General features: G+C 29.9%; 1 protein-coding gene across 1 annotated transcript; it reads right to left on the reverse strand.

The window, feature by feature from the left end:
• Positions 1-10118: 10118 nt before the first annotated feature.
• LOC145018323 (uncharacterized) lies at positions 10119-11997 on the reverse strand. Its single transcript, XM_078976216.1, has 4 exons — positions 11868-11997; positions 11519-11719; positions 10834-11082; positions 10119-10390 (listed from the first exon to the last, which is right to left on the reverse strand). Exons 1-4 carry the CDS (start codon positions 11874-11876, stop codon positions 10340-10342), a joined length of 510 nt encoding a protein of 169 aa, XP_078832342.1. The 5' UTR covers positions 11877-11997; the 3' UTR covers positions 10119-10339.
• Between the last annotated feature and the right edge of the window lie 9910 nt (positions 11998-21907).

Here is a 21907-nt window from a genome sequence, read left to right on the forward strand (position 1 = left end):
AAACCGCAAAAAAACCGCACCACACCGCAAATATTATATACAATTTTTTTTATTAATTATTAATATATTAAATATTAAAAGTAATACAAGTTTTATGGATGAAAGATGGATAATATACTAGAAGAAAAAAGTATTAGTTTTTTTGTTATGTTTAATTTTGAAAAATGGTGAAATTAGATAATTTTAAGATATTTATTGTTAATTACTATTGATTTGATGTTTTTAAGATATTAGTTGTTTGTGATTTAAGTTAATTTTCTTATACCTTATGTTTTTTTTATCATTATAAGTAATATATTTGCACTCTTAAAATCGTTTGAGCTCTAAACTATAGTTAAAAAACCACACAAAATAACCGCACCAAATCTATGCGGTTAATAACTGCAACACAAAAAAAAAAAAAAAAAAAAAAAACCGCACCGCAAAAATAACTGCCTAACCGCACCAAACGGTTTTTGAAAATGGATTAACCGCATTTGCGATTAGTGATGAGGTTTTGAGTAATAACCGTACCGAACCGCACCACGCTCACCTTAAATTTTATTGCAATTATTTGTCAACAAAATTTTGAACTTGAAAAAGTACAATAATTTTAGATAGGTTAGTCATGATTTGGTATTTACAATTTTAGAATGATATATTGTCTCAAAACTGTTTTTCCTGGATTATGTGGTTCTAAACATACTCAACACATTTCAATAACAGGTCTCTTCTACTTTTTGACATATTCGTATGTATCTGATGTGATGTTAGCGTATAGGAAATTGACATTGTAAGTGTAAAAAGGATCTTGCATTGGTGTTGCAAAATATATATATATATATATATATATATATATATATATATATATATATATATATATATATATATATATATATATATATATATATATATATATATATATATATATATATATACAACAAGCGAAGCTATGACTTTTATAAAAAAGATAAAAGTGATTGCATGGTTAATACTATTAATGACAAATAGTATTGTAAGATTGGTAGAGTTTTGATTAAAGTCGATAAAAGGAAATTCGTTGTACTTTGTAAGAAGATAACTTTGAGAGAAAAAGGGTCAAAAATGAAGTCCATAGGAGGAAGATATGATTTTTGAAAAATCATGAAATACAAGCTAAAAATAAAAGTCAAAAGCAGTTAACGCAACCTAAAGGAAGTTTGTAGTGCTCTTTAAGAACATCACATAGATATAAAGAGGTATTAGTTCAGAACAGAGTTATGAATTTTACAAAAAAAAAAAAAAAAAAAAAAAAAAAAAAAAAAAAAAAAAAAACATTTATGCACCTGAAGTGCCTGCATATGCATGTTGCTCGCTTCTGACACCCAGATTCGTCGAGATTTGAGTGATAGTACATTTGGACCCTTCTATGGAGATGAAGGAGTAGATGGGTTAATCCACTAGATAAAGGACAAAGAGATCAAGTGTGCTAAGGAAACCGGGTTAAGTTTGCAACATGCACACTTATTGGAAAAGCTCACATATGGTGGAGTATCTAGGTCAAATAATTGGGAGTAGACGTGGCCTATGCAACCACATGTTAAGAGTTGAAGAGGAAGATGATAAGAGAAGTTTGTTCTACAAGAGACGTGGCTCGAGTAGAACATGAATTCAGCAAATTAAGCACTAGTAAATCAAGTCTGGCATTCTACACCCTACGCTTTGAAGACCTAGGCATATTATGCAAGGAAATAATTAGACCAGAATGCAAGCAGATCAATACATACCTTGAAGGATTGCCTCCTCGTGTCAGGAAAGAGATACATACCAACCCAACACTTATGAAGAAGTTATACATCTAGCTTTCAACTTCAGAGAGCCAGTGATGCAGAACCCAAAAAGGAGTAAAGAAAAGTCCAAGGAATTCCAAAGTAAGTAGGGAAAGATCACCAAGGGTGAATCGATCCAACCTTGATGGAAGATGAAAGAGGAAATACTGATCCCACCATAGGGATATTTAGGAAAGCTCCCTTTCTGCAATAATTTTGGACTTCATCATCTCGGCAAGTGTGAAGAGTTCAATTGTAATAGATGTAGTATGGCATGACACATTGCGAGTGTCTGCAAAGGTTAGCGGATCTAGTAAAGAAACACTATAGAGAATAAAGATAGGGTCAGAAATGTGAGGGAAAAGACCCAATTATGTAATGATTTTCCGAGAATTTGGAAATTCTCGAAGTTATATTGACAAAATAAAGTTTCGCTTTTAAGTAAAAGTTAAAAATTAAAAAGTAAGCATAGAAATCCCTCCATATATCCATACCAAGCCTAGAGGAGAGTAGGAATAGAGGTTTCTTTAAACCCTTTATCTGCATGAGACTTGATACAAGTCTCTTCTGCAATTAACTCATGGACAACATAATCAACTGTGGGAAGAGGAGAGCGATGCAGAATTTTTCTACGTAGACCTTCAAAATCAGAAAGCAAGGCCATCAAGAACTGGACCAGTCATTGTTATTCCCTCCTAGAAATGTAAGGATCATAATCTTTTAACTCTTTAGATTCAGTAAGAGCCAATTGATCCCATAGATCAGACATAGCAAATAGAAATCTTGAATACTCTGGTCATTCTGTTGAAGGGCGTGAATATCATAATCTAACTGGTATTGTTTAGCAAAATTTGACTGAGTATACAGTCTCTCCAAGTGATTCCAAACTTCCTTTGTTGTGTCATATTTAGCCAACTGCATACCAATGGATTGAGTAATAGAGTTATTAATCCAAGTAATAACCTTGGAGGTATCAGTATCTCAAGTATCAAGCAACAAATCAAAATTCTCAGTTTGAGGCACTGAGGGTTTGGCTTTAGTCCCAGTGATATAGCCCCACATATTCTTCCCACGAAGGAAGTTCTTCATAACGTAACACCAATACATATAATTCTTTCCATCTAGACGAGTACTGATTTGACTGAAGGGAATCATCCTTTCCAGTCATGTTGACAACGAGTAAATAACCACAATAACAGTATAGCAATCTGAGAATGAAAGGAGTAACAAACCAGCGGAAGCAATCAATCGGACAACGAATCAACAACGACAAGGAATCAACGTAACGACAAATACTGACAACAACGAATGAATTAACAGCAACAACGAACGAATCAACAGAAATAGTGAATAAACACTTCAATCTGCTACGAACGAATCTGCCACAAATGACTGCTACAAAGGCATCTAACTATGTATCAAACCTCTTCTCTGATACCATGATAACATTGTCATATGATAATAATAAATAGAAATTATAAGGGTTCTCAATGAAAAGCGTAAATACTATAAAGAATAAAGCGGATATAAATACTAGCTAGACAAAACCTTAATGGGCTAAAGACTGAAGGGCCCATAAACAAGTGGGATAATAATACATAGGCTAATAGATGAATCATAGGTTTCATATTGGTGTAAAATATTAATAGAAAAAAAGAATATCAAAGGATTGAAATAGGTTTTATCGATAAAGTTAAAGAAGTAGAAGTAGAAAACGTCTAAAGGGGATGCGATCATGAAGGATATGATTAATTAAGAAACCGATCTCCCCTAATATGAAAACTAGGTAATTTGAATTTCGGGGATGAAATTCTTAAAAGAGGGAGAAAATGTAGCAACCAGGAAATTTTTGTCCATAGGGTTAGTATCAACAAATAAATGCGATAGAGTTTATCATATTCAGGAAAATATGATTTAATAGGTTACGATTTTAGGGAAAAAATGATTAATAAGTTCAACAAGGAATGAACGAAAGTCATACCATTTTTAAGTTCAATAAGTGTATTTGGAAAATACACCACAACGTCGTTTCATGGATATATATATATATATATATATATATATATATATATATATATATATATATATATATATATATATATATATATATTATAAAGATCTGACCTCGAAAAGAGACGCTATGATTTTTATAAAAATATAAAAGTGACCACGTAGTTAATACTATTAACAACAAAATAGTATTCTAAGATCGATAGAGTTTTGACAAAAGTTGACAAAAGGAAAGTCGTAATACACCACGGAGTCCATAGTAGAAATATATGATTATTGAAAAATCATAAAATACAGGCTAAAAATAAAATTCAACACTAGTTAACACAACCTAAAGAAAGCTTGTAGTACTCTTTGTGAGCATCACGTAGATATAAACAGGGTTTAGTTCAGAGCACGCATGAAAGAGTTATGATTTTTTCAAAACTCATTAATGTGCGTGAAGTGCCCTAGATTCGTCGAGATTTGAGTGATGTTGACCACTAAGAATGGGACACATCGCAAGCTGGGTATGGAGCCACGAAGTTGTGTGCTCATCGCGCACCAAGTCCGCCATGTGCACAAGCACAATAAAAAAAGTGCTCACTTTGTCATTTCCTCATCCCTACACCCAGATCCACTCACTCTCGATCGATTCTTATCAACCTCTAATGTTGCGAAGCTTCGGAGGTAGTGACAAGGATGTCTCTAATCAACCTATGATGTTGTAGTACTCTTTAGGAGCATCACATAGATATAAACAGGGTTTAGTTCAGAGTACGCATGAAAGAGTTATGATTTTTTCAAAACTCATTGATGTGCGTGAAGTGCCCTAGATTCGTCGAGATTTGAGTGATGTTGACCACTAAGGATGGGACACATCGCAAGCTGGGGATGGAACCATGAAGTCGTGTGCTCATCGTGCACCAAGTCCGCCATGTGCACAAGCACAATAAAAAGAAGTGCTCACTTTGTCATTTCCTCATCACTACACCCAAATCCACTCACTCTCAATTTATTCTTATCAACCTTTGATGTTGCGAAGCTTCGGAGGTAGTGACAAGTATGTCTCTAATCACACTACTAGAGTGAGTTTCACGACTCACTTCTACTATTTTAAAGGTTTTCAATGGGGGGAATACATGTTATATTTAAACTGATTTACAAAAATATATTTTGTAGATATATTAGTAGTTATTATAAATGCATATAACTTTAGGATGATATATAAATACCATGCCTATATTTAAGCTATGATATTACGCTTAAGAGTTATGATGTCCAATAGTCTAGGAAATATTTTTACCTAGATGTTACTCTGTCGAATATCTTGTTTTCAAAATAAACATAATTATAGGGTATATATATGTTAAAAGATTTTATATATATATATATATATATATATATATATATATATATATATATACACACACACACACACACACATACACACACAAAGATAATTATGAGATAAATAAATAATAACTATTATATATAATAAATGTATATAGCGATAATTATGAAGAGTTTTTATAAAATAAAAGATTCAAGGCTACTTTGAGCGTAGCTATGAAATTGCTCGTTTTGCTGCCTTTAGTTCTACACTCTGCATAGGTCAATCGGAGGTTGACCATTAATTTTTAACCAAATTTGACTCTAAGTCAACTAGTGGATATTGGATTGTAGTCTAAGAACCTGGTTCCTAATTATTGAATAGGTGACTAGTAGTACTATTTGGATTTGCAAGAGCTGTTCTGTTTGTCTGTTAGTTTGCGAAATGAGTTTTCTCACTATACTTTGTATTCTAGTATATGTCATTGTGTGTAGGATATTGTTATGTTGTCGTTTGTTGTTACTCTAGTACATTTGCAATGATTCCCTGTGTTTGCTTGTTATTGTTTTGGTGCGTATGTCGACATAGTGCGGTTAGGTCGAGGCGGTATGGCTTTGTGTTGTAGGCCAACAAACCTGAGCAATCCAACCATATGCAATCTAGTCTTATGACTGTGGGCCAATGGCAATCCAATCTTGTGATTGTGGGCCCAGGGCAATCCAGTATGATGACTATGGGCCCGGAGGCAATCCAGTTTTATATTGTGTGTCTAATGTACATGCATTGTATATGCATTGTTGTTTGGGGTATTTTTGGAGAACTCATTAAGTTTTGGCTTATAATTGTGGATTTCAATGTTTTTAGATTCTTCTGATGATCGGGGCAAGGTGAATGTGTGCTCGTACACATCCTCCTGCTGATTTGTGTATTGAGAGATTATTTTGAATACTCGTATTTTTGTGGATTTGTTTTGAACCAATGTTTATCTATCTCATGGTTTTGTGAAAAATGTCTTTTAGAAATGAAAATTTTCATCATAGTTTTTGGGATGATACAACTATTGTCAACTTGCTCCATAACCTAATTGAGTTCAAATTTCATAATATTAATTAGATCATATTATCTTCTAGATGCAACTTCCTCCCTACCAAATCAACCAGCCACAAAGACTTTTTTTTTATTTACTAGCAAGCAATTTCATACCATAGTTCATCAATTGGAAATGTTGTGTGGTACATAACGCTATTTGATTATTTGTTACGACCATCTAGCATCAAAATATTCTAAATATTCAGTTGGATGACCATTGTGAAGTCTATTTATACTAAATGACAAAATGAATTTGAAGATTCCTCGATAAAGATTTCACAATAATCAAAATACTTCACAACAAGGAAAATTGTATCATCATATAATTAGTGGGCATTTTATGCGATGGGTCTAAAAAGTAAAAAAAGGTGATCATGACGTAAATGTGTATCTAATTTACTCATTTTTGTAATATCTCATTATCTGTTTTTGTAATATTTCATAACTAGTTGTGAAACCCATAAATTACATGGGTTAATTTAAAAAAAAAAAAAAAAAAAAAAAAGTTAAATATAAATGTTTAAACATTTGATCACTTTAAATTTATAAGAAAATAAGAAAAATAATTAATTATTATAATAGAAATATTTTTTATCTTTTAAATTTAAACAAATAATTCAAATAAATAAACAAAAGAAATTAATAAGCTTTAATTTTGGAAACATTGAAATTAAAATATAAGTTTATTAATGAAATTGATATCCATTTATTATAATTATTATATTAAAATATTATTTTGAATATAATAAAATAAAAAACACATAAAATGATGTGGAAAAAAAATTCAAAATAACCATAAAATTACATTTGACAAATTGAATTAGAATGTGACAATTGGCATATAAAAAAAAAAAAAAAAAAAAAAAAAAAAAAAAAAAAAAAAAAAAAAACTTAATTTATTCGTAGATTAACCATCTTGACATGTATTTGATTATATCAAATTTTCGTTTTTTCTAGTTTTACCGTTTGCTATTCTATAATCTACTCTAATAAATAAATATTTTTTTTGTCATTTATCACACTTTCATTCAATTTGTTAAATGTCATTTTGTGATTATTTTGAATTAATTTTTATTCAACATAATATTTTATAGTTTTTCTATTTAATTAAATTTCACATAGTATTTAAATATAATAATAAACGCATATTAATTTTCATAATAAACTTTCATTTTAATTCCAAAATTACTAAATTAAAGCTTCATTAATTTTCTTTATTTATTTTATCTAATTATTTGTTTAAACTTTAAGAAAAAATACATTTTAATTTTTATAATTCAATATTTTCCTATTTTTTTATAAATTCAAACTTATTAAATATTTAAAAATTATATTTAAATATTTCTTTTAAATAATATATAGATCTCATGATACCTAGTACATCTACCTAACAACTCTAGCTGCCCAAAAACATAGTTCCATGTTCACTTTCAACTTTCATTCTGTTCATTTTTTTTATTCTCACTAAAAAAATGCAATTCGTCTTATTACAAGTTTTTATATTTCAAGTAAAATTACCGAAATCATCCCTATGGTGTGGTCAAAATTGCATGTTTGGTCCTAAGCTTTTTTTACACTCGAATCGTCCTATGGTTTGATTTTGTTGCGTTTTTCGTCCCTTAGATACATAAACTTAGGGATCAAACGTGGAATTTTGACCAAACCATAGGGACGAAAAACACAACAAAATCAAACCACATGGACAATCCAAGTACAAAAAAAAATTAAGGACCAAACGTACAATTTTAACCAAATCATAGGGACGCTTTCAGTAATTTACTCAATTAACTAGAAACATGTATTCAAGTTTCTAGGGATAATGACCTGAAAGGGTAACGAACTTTCGACATTTGTCACATTTAATCACTAAACTTTTTTTCATTATCTATTTGACATTGAACTATTGAAACTGTTCACATTTTACCCTTATGACCGACTGTTGCCGGTCATAAGGGTAAAATGTGAACAGTTTCAATAGTTCAATGACAAATAGATAACGAAAAAAAGTTTAGTGACTAAATATGAACAAAATTGAAAGTTCGTTTCCCTATAAAAAGTTTAATGACTAAATGTGAACAAACCTCCTCTTGTATGATGTTTTAGCAATTTATTTATTTTTGTTAAATTGTAGCAACATTTGTTGATGAAGAAATCTATGAAATAAAAAAAAAGAAAAAACAAAACAAAACCCTGAAAATATATTTAAAAAAAAACAAGAAACCAAAACCGAAATAAAAAACCATTGGTTTGACATTTTCCAAAATAAAAAATCAAAATTTCCAATCTGATTTTGGTTTTACAAAAAAATGAACCATTCTCACTGATGTGAATTGTGACCATTGGTTTGGCATGAGAAATTTGTGACATTCCATGAATATGTAGTTACAACATCGTCTGAACTCGTAATTCATAGTAAGGGGTTAGAGTATCATCACATGAATACATAGTTATAACATCGCCTGAACTCGTAATTCATCACCTACAGATTATGGGCCTGCTGGTGTTTCCACTCGGTTGTCTAGATTAGTCCGTGGTCGCCATCTATACTCTGGTAGATGACTACATCGCCACATTGCTGGTTAAGGTTATGGTATCTCCTTTCATCCTACATCACATATTCATCATCATCTATTTACCTAATTATCACCACCTTTCTATCATCACCTATCTCTCATCATTTTATTTCATCACACACCAGCTATTTCATCTGCCCATGTTTCATCCGCAACATATTTGTAGATATAAAATAAATTTACCGTTTAAATCTTTTAAAACATGTATAAAATCGTTCATCCAGCATAGACAACAAGTATTCAAATAATATGCACACATAGTACGTAATTTATATAAAATATTTCATATCTATGTGTAAGATGAAAGTAACTATATATACCATAAATGTTTCCTAACTTTGAACCCCAAGGTTTACTCTACTAAAGCTTCATATTTTTTGGCTCTCTGAACCTAGAAGGGTCCAGATCTATCACACCAAAAAGCTCAAGATAGCTCTTCCTCTCACTCTACATACTCAAGCTCGCTAGGGTTCTCACTTATGGGAAAGGTAGTCGCAATTGAAGGCCATAAGTGCCTTTAAATATGGCTCGAGCCCAAAGATTTAGGGTTTTTGCCAACAACGCGGACTCGTCGAGTCGCCTCATCGACTCGTCAAGTCCATTCATTAATCCGAGTCATCAGTCGCGACCTTACTCGACGAGTTGAGACGTCAACTCGTCGAGTCTCTCTTCTTAATTCAAAAGAAAAATACTTAAATGATGATACCTGAAAATCCGGATGTTACATTTTGTTTTTTATTTCATAGATTTCTTCATCAACAAATGTTACTACAATTAAACAAAAATAAATAATTTTGGTAAAACATAATACAATAGGAAGTTTATTCACATTTAGTCATTGAACTTTTTAGAGGGAAACGAACTTTCGATTTTATTCACATTTAGTCACTAAACTTTTTTTCATTATCTATTTGCCACTAAACTATTGAAACTGTTCACATTTTACCCTTATGACCGGTAACAGCCGGTCATAAGGGTAAAATGTGAATAATTTCAATAGTTCAATGGCAAATAGATAACGAAAAAAAGTTTAGTGACTAAATGTGATAAAACTCGAAAGTTCATTACCCTTTCAAGTCATTATCCCAAGTTTCTATTACTGTTTAGCTAGTTGTATACTCCAAAAAGATAGAAATTTTTATCTTGGAATATACTACAATGTTTTGAATTGATTCTAATTTTTATTCATATATGTTTGCTTTTTCCATATTGTATGAAAAGCTTAATGCATCTGGTTTGTTTGTAAACACAAAGTATAACATTTTTGTCTGAAAACAATCAATTATTACCAACAATTATATCACTTCAAATTCCAAAAACATATAAAAAAGATTCCCCAAAAAGATGTTAACAAAACCAACAAGGCAACTTTAATATCATCATCATCCTCTCATCAATCATTACCCTCTTGCCACAATAATAATGAGCTAATAGAGATGTGATGGCTGTTTTGGGCCTCTACTATTAAGCCCAATTTACACTAAATCTCTACTCTACCACCCTATAATATTACGCTTGCTTCCATTGTCTTGAATACATGTATGTACCTTGAAAGCTTTAATTTGTCTTCATATACCACAAGTTGGCTGCATGCAGCTTGAAAACAATCCCCATTTTTTCTACAATTACGAAAAAAACCAACATAAACAACAAAAACACAATTCTATTTTGTCACCTTCTTCTCCATTAGATTCCCATTGGGTAGCTCCTACCGTTATTTTAATTTTTAACCATGGTTGATTGTTTTTATGGTTATAATAATAAAAAGAATCATTGACAAATGAAAACATTGTTGACTTTAAGAGTTTTAACTTGTGTGAATGGACAAAAATGTTAAATTACGTGCCTACAATTCCGGGTAATTCCATACAAATGTGTCAGCGGACTCGTGATGTGTGATCATTTCGTTTTGACAACCCATCGACATTAAATGAACCAGTACATGTTATCTATCACACACAACGTCACCCACGTGTGTGTGTTTGTGTGTGTGAGAGGAAGAGGAAGAAGGAGAGAGGTAGGGTCATTTTAGTCATATAAAGATAGGGTTATGTGAAATTACCTTTCTGGGCTTGGCACGGAGGAGCTCCGGCGAGATTCTGTACAGATCTTCGTCTACGGCTTTGGGTTTAACGTGCTTCTTTGGTTGTTGTCGCCGTCGTGGCGGTGGTGATGGTGGTGGTGGTGTTGCTACGCTGACGGGGCTAGGAGGCTCCTTTACGTCACAGTCGTAAGTGTAGTCGTATTCGTAGTCACAGACGACCCATGAGTCTTTTTTCCCTTCTTTCACATGCGGGTATCCCGCTTTACCCTGTTGTACCATAAAGTACAAGTCAAACTTTACCATTGAAAAAGCCAAAGAATTTTTACAATCATATTTATTTATGCATACTGTACTTGGACTCGAGAGATACAAAATTTGACTGTGAGAACCAGAAATTCAAATAGATTCTACAAGTGTAGATACAACAAAATCATATACAGAATGTATTTTCTTTTAAATTTTCATAAGAATGGTGATTTGTTCATACATAAGAAACGATAGGAGCATCATAGTTGTGAGATATCAAAAGAAATTTCAGTTGATAACAATGAATAGTGTCAATCTGAACATTATTTTTTGAATCTACAATGATTCATCCATGTGAGACAATATTTGTGAATTTTATAGAAAAAACAAAACGATGTAAACAGTAGTGAAATGAATTTAATGGTGAAAATTAGAAGGAGAAAGAAAATCAACTTACAGTGCGACGAGGAACAACAATCATAGCCGGAGTGACGACATTGTTGTCATACAAATCGCCGGTGACGTACAGATCACGATCTTCCGAATAGCTGTATCGAAGCAGTCCAGCTTGCCTCGCCGACTCAAAACACTGAGTGAACGGGAGATCGTTATCGCAATCCCAGCTTCCAAACGCGGGAACGTGGTTTCTCTTGTACTCCTGGAACGAAACAGAAGTTAATACTATAAACCAAACAATTTTACACTGAAACGGAAGTAATTGATCGATTACTTGCGCTTATTTTTTTGAATCTAAGAACAGAGTAAGTGAATAAGTAATAAGAACAGAGTATAAAACAAGAGCGTACGTAATCCATGGTGGGAATAAGCTTGAAATGGGGATCTCTGATTGAATCTAGGGGGGAGAGAGGGAATGTGGATTGAGATTTTAGGTGGTGTTAAAAGGCGGTTGATAGCTTTTGTAGCCGTGCAAAGACCATGGGGGACCTTTTATGGGGATAGAGTCGCACCCTGGTAACCCTACGTTTTTCTAAAAATTCAATTTACACCCTCGGAATGTCAATCATTTACAATTTGGTGTGTTTGTAGAAAAAATGAGAAATTATATGTTTTTTTTTCTCACCATGTTTGTGTGTGTGTTTATTGTGTATTTGAATTTAAGAAAAGTTGTGTATATTTTATGATTATAAATGTTACTTTAATTGGGGAGCAAAGCAAATTATGTTTAAATGGAATCTAATAAGAAACACGTTAATAGTGAGTGAACCTTTTTCTTTTAAAGGATGTGCTTTTGACCTTAAAAATTCAATCATCCAACCTTTTAAATATAAAAACAATGCAATTTAATCATCCAACCTTTTAACTTTTCAATATAAAAACAATGTAATTTTAAATTACTCTTTTTATTTTTATTGTATAACAACTAAATAATGGGCTACATTATTTAGATAACCTACACAAAGTTACATAAATAGTTACATTATTTAGACAGCCTACGTTATTTGAGCTCAATTAGTTTATCAATAGTTATTTTAGATAACCTACACAAAATTACATAAATAGCCCTTGTGCTTTTCTGGATTATTAAGTGTCGTTTTTAACTTTTTTTTTTTTTTTTTTTTTTTCTTTTTTTTTTATTTAGATAGTTCATATGATTTCTATTTTTTCGTGGTTGTTCCTCGACCACATAAAATAACGTTCCTATCATTTATAATTTATTTTGTCTTCTTTTAAAAGTTAATTTTACTTAAAAAGAAAATGAATATATATATATATATATATATATATATATATATATATATATATATATATATATATATATATAGATAGGTTCAAATGTTTTTAGCAAATATTATGTGCCTAAATACACCAATTAGAAATTAGCAAATAATTAATTAATTAATTAATTAAATAAGGGTAAATTAGTAATATTACATATATGTATTAATGAATATCCAAAATTAACAACTGATATCCCTTTATTTAAGGGAATCAATTTTTATTTACCTATTAAAACCCTACACCACAAGAAGCTAGGATCCTACGCTCTCATCGGACTCCCACAATGTATCTTTCACCACCACACAATTCTCCGATCCTAATCTTAAATCCTACAAACTAAACAATCGAAGAACCATAACTGTATCCGCACTAAGAGCCGACACATTTGACGGAACAACACAAGCAGTCATCGGAGGCGGCTCGGTCGCAGCAATCGCCGCCGTGATTTCACTCGCAGAACCCGAGAAGCGCCGACAGTTGCAAGCGGAGGAGGTTGGCGGTCAGGTTCACGTTTCAGGTTCACTTTTCCTAATTTACACTCTTCGTTATCTCAATTAGGTCTTACAATTTCAATGCTTCGATTGAATTTGGGAGACAGTGATCTGTTAGGCGCTGGTGCAGTGAAGAAGGTGTATAGGGGATTTGATCAAGAAGAAGGAAGGGATGTGGCATGGAACCAAGTAAAACTAAGAAGCTTCGGTGGAGATCCATCTGTTTGCAAGAGACTCTTTTCAGAAATCAAACTGTTACAGACATTAGAGAATGAAAACATCATTGTTCTTTACAGTTTCTGGAGGGATACTAAAAACAGCACCTTGAACCTCATCATAGAGGCATGTGCTTTAGGTAATTTAAGGGATTACAGGAACTTTATCTCAGGTGTGTGTGTGTGTGTGTTTCAACTGATCAAAATTTTCTTTTTTCCACCATTAACATATGCGGTTAATAATGCCTGTCTCCTTTGCAGCTACATGTTTCAATGGGTCACAGTTTCGTCCATTGATACCCTTGTTAGAAGCCATGCCAAAGGAACTTGGTGCTAGCCTGCATGATACGCTTAATCTGATCACAGGTAATTTTTTGAAACAACATTTTGTCATGGCCTCCATGTGTTCGATAAAATGTCTCAATGAAAAAATAGTTAAAAATCATTAATGTTTTTACTTCACTTTGTTCCTTATTCTTTTCAGAACTATATAACTCAATTTAGATTGGGTTGGATGCCATTTTCATAACAATAGGTTGATGCTAGTTCCTTATTCTGTCAGAATTTGCAGTTAAATACATTGAGCATATCGAGAAGAAACACATGGAACCCGAAGAATGTTAGTTCCTTATTCTGTCAGAATAGGTTGACGCTAGTTCCTTATTTTGTTTGTTGGGTATATATTCTTGATAATACAAATTCTTAAAAAATATTCTTGCAGAATAGTTTATTTTGTAAGAATATTATTTGTTGTATTCTGATAGAATTGTAGTTAATTATTTGTATGTTTAATGTGCAGGTTTTACAAGTGTATCACTACAAATTACTTGGCAATGAATTTCTGGTAGAAAAGGCTTCAAGAATGGCTTGAAGACCTGATGGGAAATGGTTGAAGAATGAATTAAAGAATGATCACACTCATTTTTTAAGAATGTTGTTATTTTTTAAGAATTATACTTGTTTATTCTTTCAGAATGTTTGTTATTATTCAATGAATCACAATCATACAATGTAATTTTTTGATATATTATTAGTTCAAGAATCGATTTTGTGTATTCTTTCAGAATGTATTTACTAGTTTATGTTTGGCATTCTACCATTCTGACATAATAAAATCGAAAAATACATTTACAAGTTTATGGTTGACATTCTATCATTCTGACAGAATAAAATCGGATTTTTAAATTTAAATTAATTTAAAATATTCAGATTTTTAAAAAATAAAGGAATTAATCATCCCTAAAAATCCGAAAATTTCCTTTTTTAATATAGGTTAAATGACTAAAATGCCCTTATGCTGAAATTTGTGTGATTATATGGTACATGCTATCCTATTCTACTACCATAGACCCTCAAATCATGACATTTGATTATATTCCATCCGATGGTCCAGATCTGTTCATTCTGGCACACAATAGTTAGTACAAACAAAATAACCTAACCCTATATATATATATATATATATATATATATATATATATATATATATATATATATATATATATATATATATATATATCTTCGCTATTTCTCTCTTCTCTTTCTTTCACATTTACCTTTCTTTTTCCTTACCATATTTCTCTTTCTTATCTCTATTCATTTCCTCTCTCCACACCTCCCTCCGACAATTGTCGTTGTTGTCGCCAGACCCATCTTTCTATATCTTTTTCGATTGTTGACTTGTCGTTGCCCTTCTCCATCTTCAATCTCCCATTTTCGGTTTTACTTTGGGTACACATAACCTTCTTCTTAACCACCTCCATTTTTAACTTTTGCTTAAATTTACATGGCATTTTTAAGTTGTAGGACATGTTTTATGTTTCTCTCTCTCATTTCTTTCTTTTTTCATGAATTTTAAATGGTGTTTTAGGCTGGCATAACTACTTTTTCGACAGCATTGTGGGCGTTTTTAGGTTGGCAGATCCAATACGACTCCTTGTGAATTAATATAGAAGAGTTTGAGTGCAACATCTAGCTTATTTTGTATTTTTGTTTTGTGAATATTTGTACAAACACTCTATAGAATTTAATGGATTTTATTTATTTATTTGAGATCTTCAAATTTTGAACTCAATTTATTCTTTTGGAAATAAATATTTACCATATTCTTGCACCACCATCCAAATGCTCCAACTGATTTTATATCAACAAAGACAATAACATGAAAATTTGTGATTTTAAAGAACCATTCCAAGTGCAATTCTATTCAACTCACTTGAATGAAACATTCATGATAGTTGCATCTAGTTATACTAAATTTTGCAATTTTAGGAAATTAAATCCAACTTTAGACTTGATTTTGAATGCGTGTGAAATTAAAATTAGGAAGAAAGAACTCGTACGTGATATATTGTAGGTGTAACTGAGCGAAAATAATAAGGATGAATAAAGATGGTGTGGTATGCATGTTGTAACATAATAGTGACTCGTTTGGTGGTTTCTAATGACAATGATGAGAGAGAGAGAGAGGGAGAGATTCAATGTGTGTGTGAGCTATTGAGAGAAAAAGAGGGATGATGATGTTCGTAAGTAAGGAAACAAGTGTAAATCTATCATCTATCATATGCTAACAAAAGAGTAGTTCTTTTGCCAAGTGTCATAATATTAGATCTCCTAATTAATATGATGCCACTTGTTATTCTATTAATTCTCTATTTTAAATTGATTAAACCTCCTAATTAATGTGATTCTATTTGTTTAATATATATGGAAAATTAACTCCACATATTTATTTGAATCAATGATTAAATTTACATAATTAATAATAATATCTTTTAATTAATAACTTATTTAAAGTTTTATATAAAATAAATGATTAATAATTTTGAATTTTTTACAAGTTTAATAATTTTGTAACCGTGGTTCTCACGGGTTATAAACTAGTGATATGTATAAAGGGATGAGATAAATGGTCCATCTTCTTTTATTATTTTTGAAATTAAAATTGATTTAAAAACCGATTAACAAATAAAAAAAATGGTAAAATAGACACTTTATATGAGCGATGGAAATCATAAGGAGTAGGGACCATCTATGTAGCGAAAAATATAAAAATAAAATCTAGTTCTCCTAATAAATGAAACCTTAAAATGGTACGTGTAAGTTTTTTAGAATGTCTCTTTGACACATATCATTTTACTATGATTTTTTTTTGTAACAAATCAAATTCAATTCAAATTCTGAAAATACAAAATCATATCCTAATAACATTATTATGTTTATTTTGCTTAATAAATTAATTTATAATTACTTACAATTGACAATATCTTTGTTCTTTTTACATTTATTATTTTTTTATCTATATAAAATTTTTAAATATAACAACCGTGGTTTCCACAGGTTATAACTTAGGTTAAAATATAAGAAACCATAAATTCCATTTTTATAAATACTTCAATAAAAAAAATCTTATTTATACGTTATTTAAATGATTTCACCAATAATGAATTACAATAAGCTTGTATATATAACTAGGTGTGAGACCCATGTATTACATGAGTTTAATTAAAAAAAAATAAATATGAAATTTTAATAATTTAAATAGTTTGAATTTATAAGAAAAATAAGAAAATTTTTGAATTATTAAAATTAATGAGACTTTAATGTATTGAATACATTACATATATAAATCATTTCTAATAAATACTTTACATATATATTACCTTACATATTAAATGTGAAATTTTAATTTTATAAAATGAAAAATACAACAAAATGACAAGTGGAAAATAGAAAATATAAAAGTTCTAGAAAATGTCATGTGTCGAAATGAATAAGAAGATGACATGTGGCAAAAAAACTTTCATTTATTATAGTAGATTAATAAATTACGAGAAACTAAATTTTCTTATACATTTTGTTTATGTTTGTGTGAAATCCATTAACTCATTCTTCGTTATGATATTTATCTTTGGTCAAAAGAATAAGTGATTAGTGACAACAAAAGTTAGATTAATATTAAATTTCTCATAAGCTTTTTCAAATAACTTAGTATTATTATTTTTAACTAAAAAATTGTTACATGATTCCAAAAACTACTGTCTTACAATATTTAAATTGTTATCATTCAAAACATTTTTTTTCATATTACTAATTTACGATCACCAACAAGTATTCATTTTGAAATTTACTAAATTCTTTCACATATTAGTCCATGTAATATCATTGCTTCTAATATGGAAAACTTCGTAAAGAGAAGAATTCAGGTATTCAAAACTGTTGGTTTGGAAACGGTTCTAAAATCTTAAACGGCTCCAATTCTGGTTCTATTTCAAAAACCTACGGCTCTAAAGAAAATATTCGGTTGATCGGTTCTCGTTTATACTCATCCCTAGTAACTATGACTTTAATGACCCCTAAGGCATTATTAGTTTTATAAATAAAATCACTATTTCTATATATAAAACACTAGGTGTAAGACATCCTCCTTAATAAATGATTTTTTTTTATCATATGTCAATCTCTCATGAGTTTTGATACTCATATTTTTAAAATAAATATTATCCACTTGTTAATTTTTTTTTTAAAAAAAATTAAAGTCATATTTATATTTGTAAAGTATTAAATATCATATATATGATATGATATTAAATTACAATAAATATATTTCTTTATTTCTTATTTTAAAGTTTAAAGTTGTATATTAAAAAATATTTTCTGTTTATTTTAATTTAATGTTTAATTTTTTTTAAATCAACCCATGTAATACACGGGTATGACACCTAGTATTTATTACATAGTTTTCTTTAAAAGAAATATTACATATAAAATTCTAAACATTTGAAGTTTAAATTTATAAAAAAATGTGAGAAAAATATTAAATTATTAAAATTAAAGTGTTTTTTCTCTTTCAAATTAAAAAAAATAATTTAGATAAATAAATAAAAGAAATTAATGAAGTTTTAATTTAGTAATTTTGAAATTAGAAGGAAAATCTATTAACAAAATTAGTATGCTTTTATTATTACATTTAAATATTATGTGGAATTTAATAAAATTGAAAAACCATAAAATGACAATTGCAAAAAAAAATAATAAGAAAAAACCATATGAGATAATGTATTAAAAAATAATAAATGAACAAAATTATTTTCATTTTTAAGAATGACACATTCAAATACATCTCTTCTTGTCGCTCTAGTAACATAATAGCTTTGGTTGCTAATAGCATGGAGCCGGTATATTTGGCTTCTAACTATAAATGGTTTATCTTCCTCAAAACCACTAGCTTTACAAATAATAACTAGTTTTTATTTTTATAAAATCAATAGTTCTTTTGTAAAGGAAAGTGAACTTAAATAGTCTAAAGTGACGAGTGTTATTTACTAAGAACATAATGAATGTATAGTAAGCATCGCATTCGTTTCTTTTTATAGAATACTATGCAACTTATTAGACATTATCTTGTAATTTCAAGAGGATAAAGGGAACAAGTTTTTTATTAGGGTCATGTAAATAGTGTTACACAATATGGATTTATATTATATAACTTTGGTGATTGATATAATAGCAATTCATAATACTTCAATTGTTCTCACAAATTTACTTTTCCTTTTTTCAAAATTGGTTTGCATAACCACAAATGAGAGTTGAACTTGTGTTGGCTCTTTATTGGTTTGCAATACCCTACCAACAACTATGAGGCTGAGGGATTTGACATTGAAGAAAGGGTTTGTAGGGTATGGTGGTCAATGCAATTGCAAAGACACAGGTGATATAAAGGCTATCCCTTTTGAAGGCCTAAGAGACCTAAGCAAGAGAAATGTACAAGTATGCTTGCATGAAGTACGTGTGGCATGGAATGGTTTCTCATGAAATGGTAATTAAAGGTTTGGAAGAGGTAGGTAGGTAGTAGCTAAAAGAAAGAAAGAAAAAAACTTTTAAGGTGTGATAGTGAATGAAGCAAGAGTAGAAGGGAGTATATTGCTTTATGGCTTTAATGAGGGGTATTTGTCAGTGGATTTTATTTAAAGTTTGAAAGGTGGGGTAAAGGGTTTATACTTCCTTCTCTCTCTGTAATTCGTGTATCTCCTTTGATATCCCCTAGTTGCCTTTTTCTTTCTCTTTCTTTTTAGTGCAAAGCCTTTTATGAAAGTGAAATTGTAAAACAATAAATTTTAGAGTAAATTACAGTCTTGGTCCCTGTGGTTTGCAAGAAATAATAGCTTTAGTCCTATTTTTTAAAAAATGACACTGCTGATCCTTAAGAAGGGTTTTGGTAATACTCCTTCCCTCTAACAGCCCTAAAGGAGTTACCGTTAAACATTTAAAAACAAACAAACAAACAAAAATGGCGCTACCATTACTTCCACCACCACCACCCACCCACCCACAACCACCACCATTAACCCACTACCATCAGCCCCACCACTGTTAATCATCATCAATGGATTTTTGAAGTTCTTGGTGAAATTTGTCATTATCGACATCTTTTTCAAAATACATTGACAAAATCGTTTTTTATAATTTCAGGGTTTTGATCAAAAAGCGAGTTCCGATCATCTCTGAGTTTGATTAGCTGATACAGAAAAGACAAAGCATAAAGAAACATTATGCAATATATTTTTATATAAATTATAAATTGATTATATTTTGTGTATTTAAAACCATATATTGGTATGCCGGATAATCGGTGTGTTCAAAGGAACGGTGAAGTTGCTAACTGTTCATCAAATTCTTCATTTCATAACATTGAAGGTACAATTCTACATAGACACTTCTCTTTCCAGTTTTAAATTAGCATTTTTTATTTGTGATTTACGAATTCTTAATTTCGAACCAACCCATTAGTTTTGAAGAATAAGATCATGCCTTGAATGATATATATATATATATATATATATATATATATATATATATATATATATATATATATATATATATATATATATATATATGTGTGTGTGTGTGTGTGACGTTACTCTATTATAATTAGATTCATTTGTTATATTTCCATTCCACCCCCCCCCCCCTCCTTAATTTTTCTCTATTTGTTTTCCCTATCTCCCAATTCCATTTTCATACAATAATTTTGATTACTTTATCTCCCACACCCACCATCGTTTCCGGCCACAAGCTCTTTGAATGTTGGGGTTTAATTTTACAAATTATGTCTAATTTTCGGTTGAATTTCTTCAAATCATAGAACCTATAAGGCGATTGAGAATTCAAACAGATGGAAAAAATGATGGTACTGCCATGACGGGTTAGATGACCTACCCAAATCGTCCTGATGAACCCAATTGTATATTTTATTTAAGAACCAACATATATAATTATGGAAACATCAGTAAATTTGATAAAAAAAAATGTCAAAAAACATAGGTATTTTCATCATTTAGACACTTAATAGAGGCTTGTTAAACCGTAATGGTCCTAAGGACCACCTGTGATAGCAATACCCTCCACAGGGACCACCCATAATTAAATCTCAATACTAAGACCAAAAGTGTTATTTTGGGAGAACCACAGGGATCAAAACTATAATTAATTTTAATATATATATATATATATATATATATATATATATATATATATATATATATGAAAAAGTTAATATGTAGCTGTTATGTACCTAAAATTAGTTATAGAATCTTTTAAATGACAGTAATTTTAAACAAAATAAATCAAATTTCAATCTCTCTTAATTTTGTTTTAGTAGTATACCATTGAAGTGAGTTAAATTATGGAATGAAAAAAATCATTGATCTGAGTTAAATTATGGAATGAAAAAAATAAATTATATATTTTTTTTAATTGCAAAAAAGCATTCATGTTTATAGGAAAAGTAAAAAAAAAAAAAACAATGTTTTTTAACGAATATAATTCAAATGTTTTTCCTTCAATTGAAAAACTATATTCAATGTTTTATGAAAAGCTTGATTGAATTATTACACGTTTTTATTTTATTTTTTGTTCTATTAGTTTTCATTTAAAATTTATTAAGGTTGATTAAATGGTTATGACTTTTAATGTTTTAAGTTCTTAGACACGATGAAGAACAAAGCACATCAATTCGATCGGTTTAATAAATCACATAATTAAGGAAGAATAGTAAACGAGATATCATGAATAGTTTGAATATATATGGATTAAAACTACATAGTAGGTGTTCGGTGAAAATATATTATATAAGAGGAAGATAATAGTGAAATTTAAAAAATCTTGAAAGTAAATCAAGTTAGGAGTTCAAATTCAAGAACATTTTAATGAATATATATATATATATATATATATATATATATATATATATATATATATATATATATATATATATATATATATATAACTCTTGTCCGTTTATCATTTTTCAAAACTAAGATTACAATTAATTTTCAAATGTTACATCTAAGTCATATCTAAACTCAAAAAATAATTGATAGATTTTTTTTATGTACATAT

The sequence above is a fragment of the Lactuca saligna genome, chromosome 9 (assembly GCF_052625555.1).
Source record: "Lactuca saligna cultivar CGN05327 chromosome 9, ASM5262555v1, whole genome shotgun sequence".
Classification (NCBI taxonomy): Eukaryota; Viridiplantae; Streptophyta; class Magnoliopsida; order Asterales; family Asteraceae; genus Lactuca; species Lactuca saligna.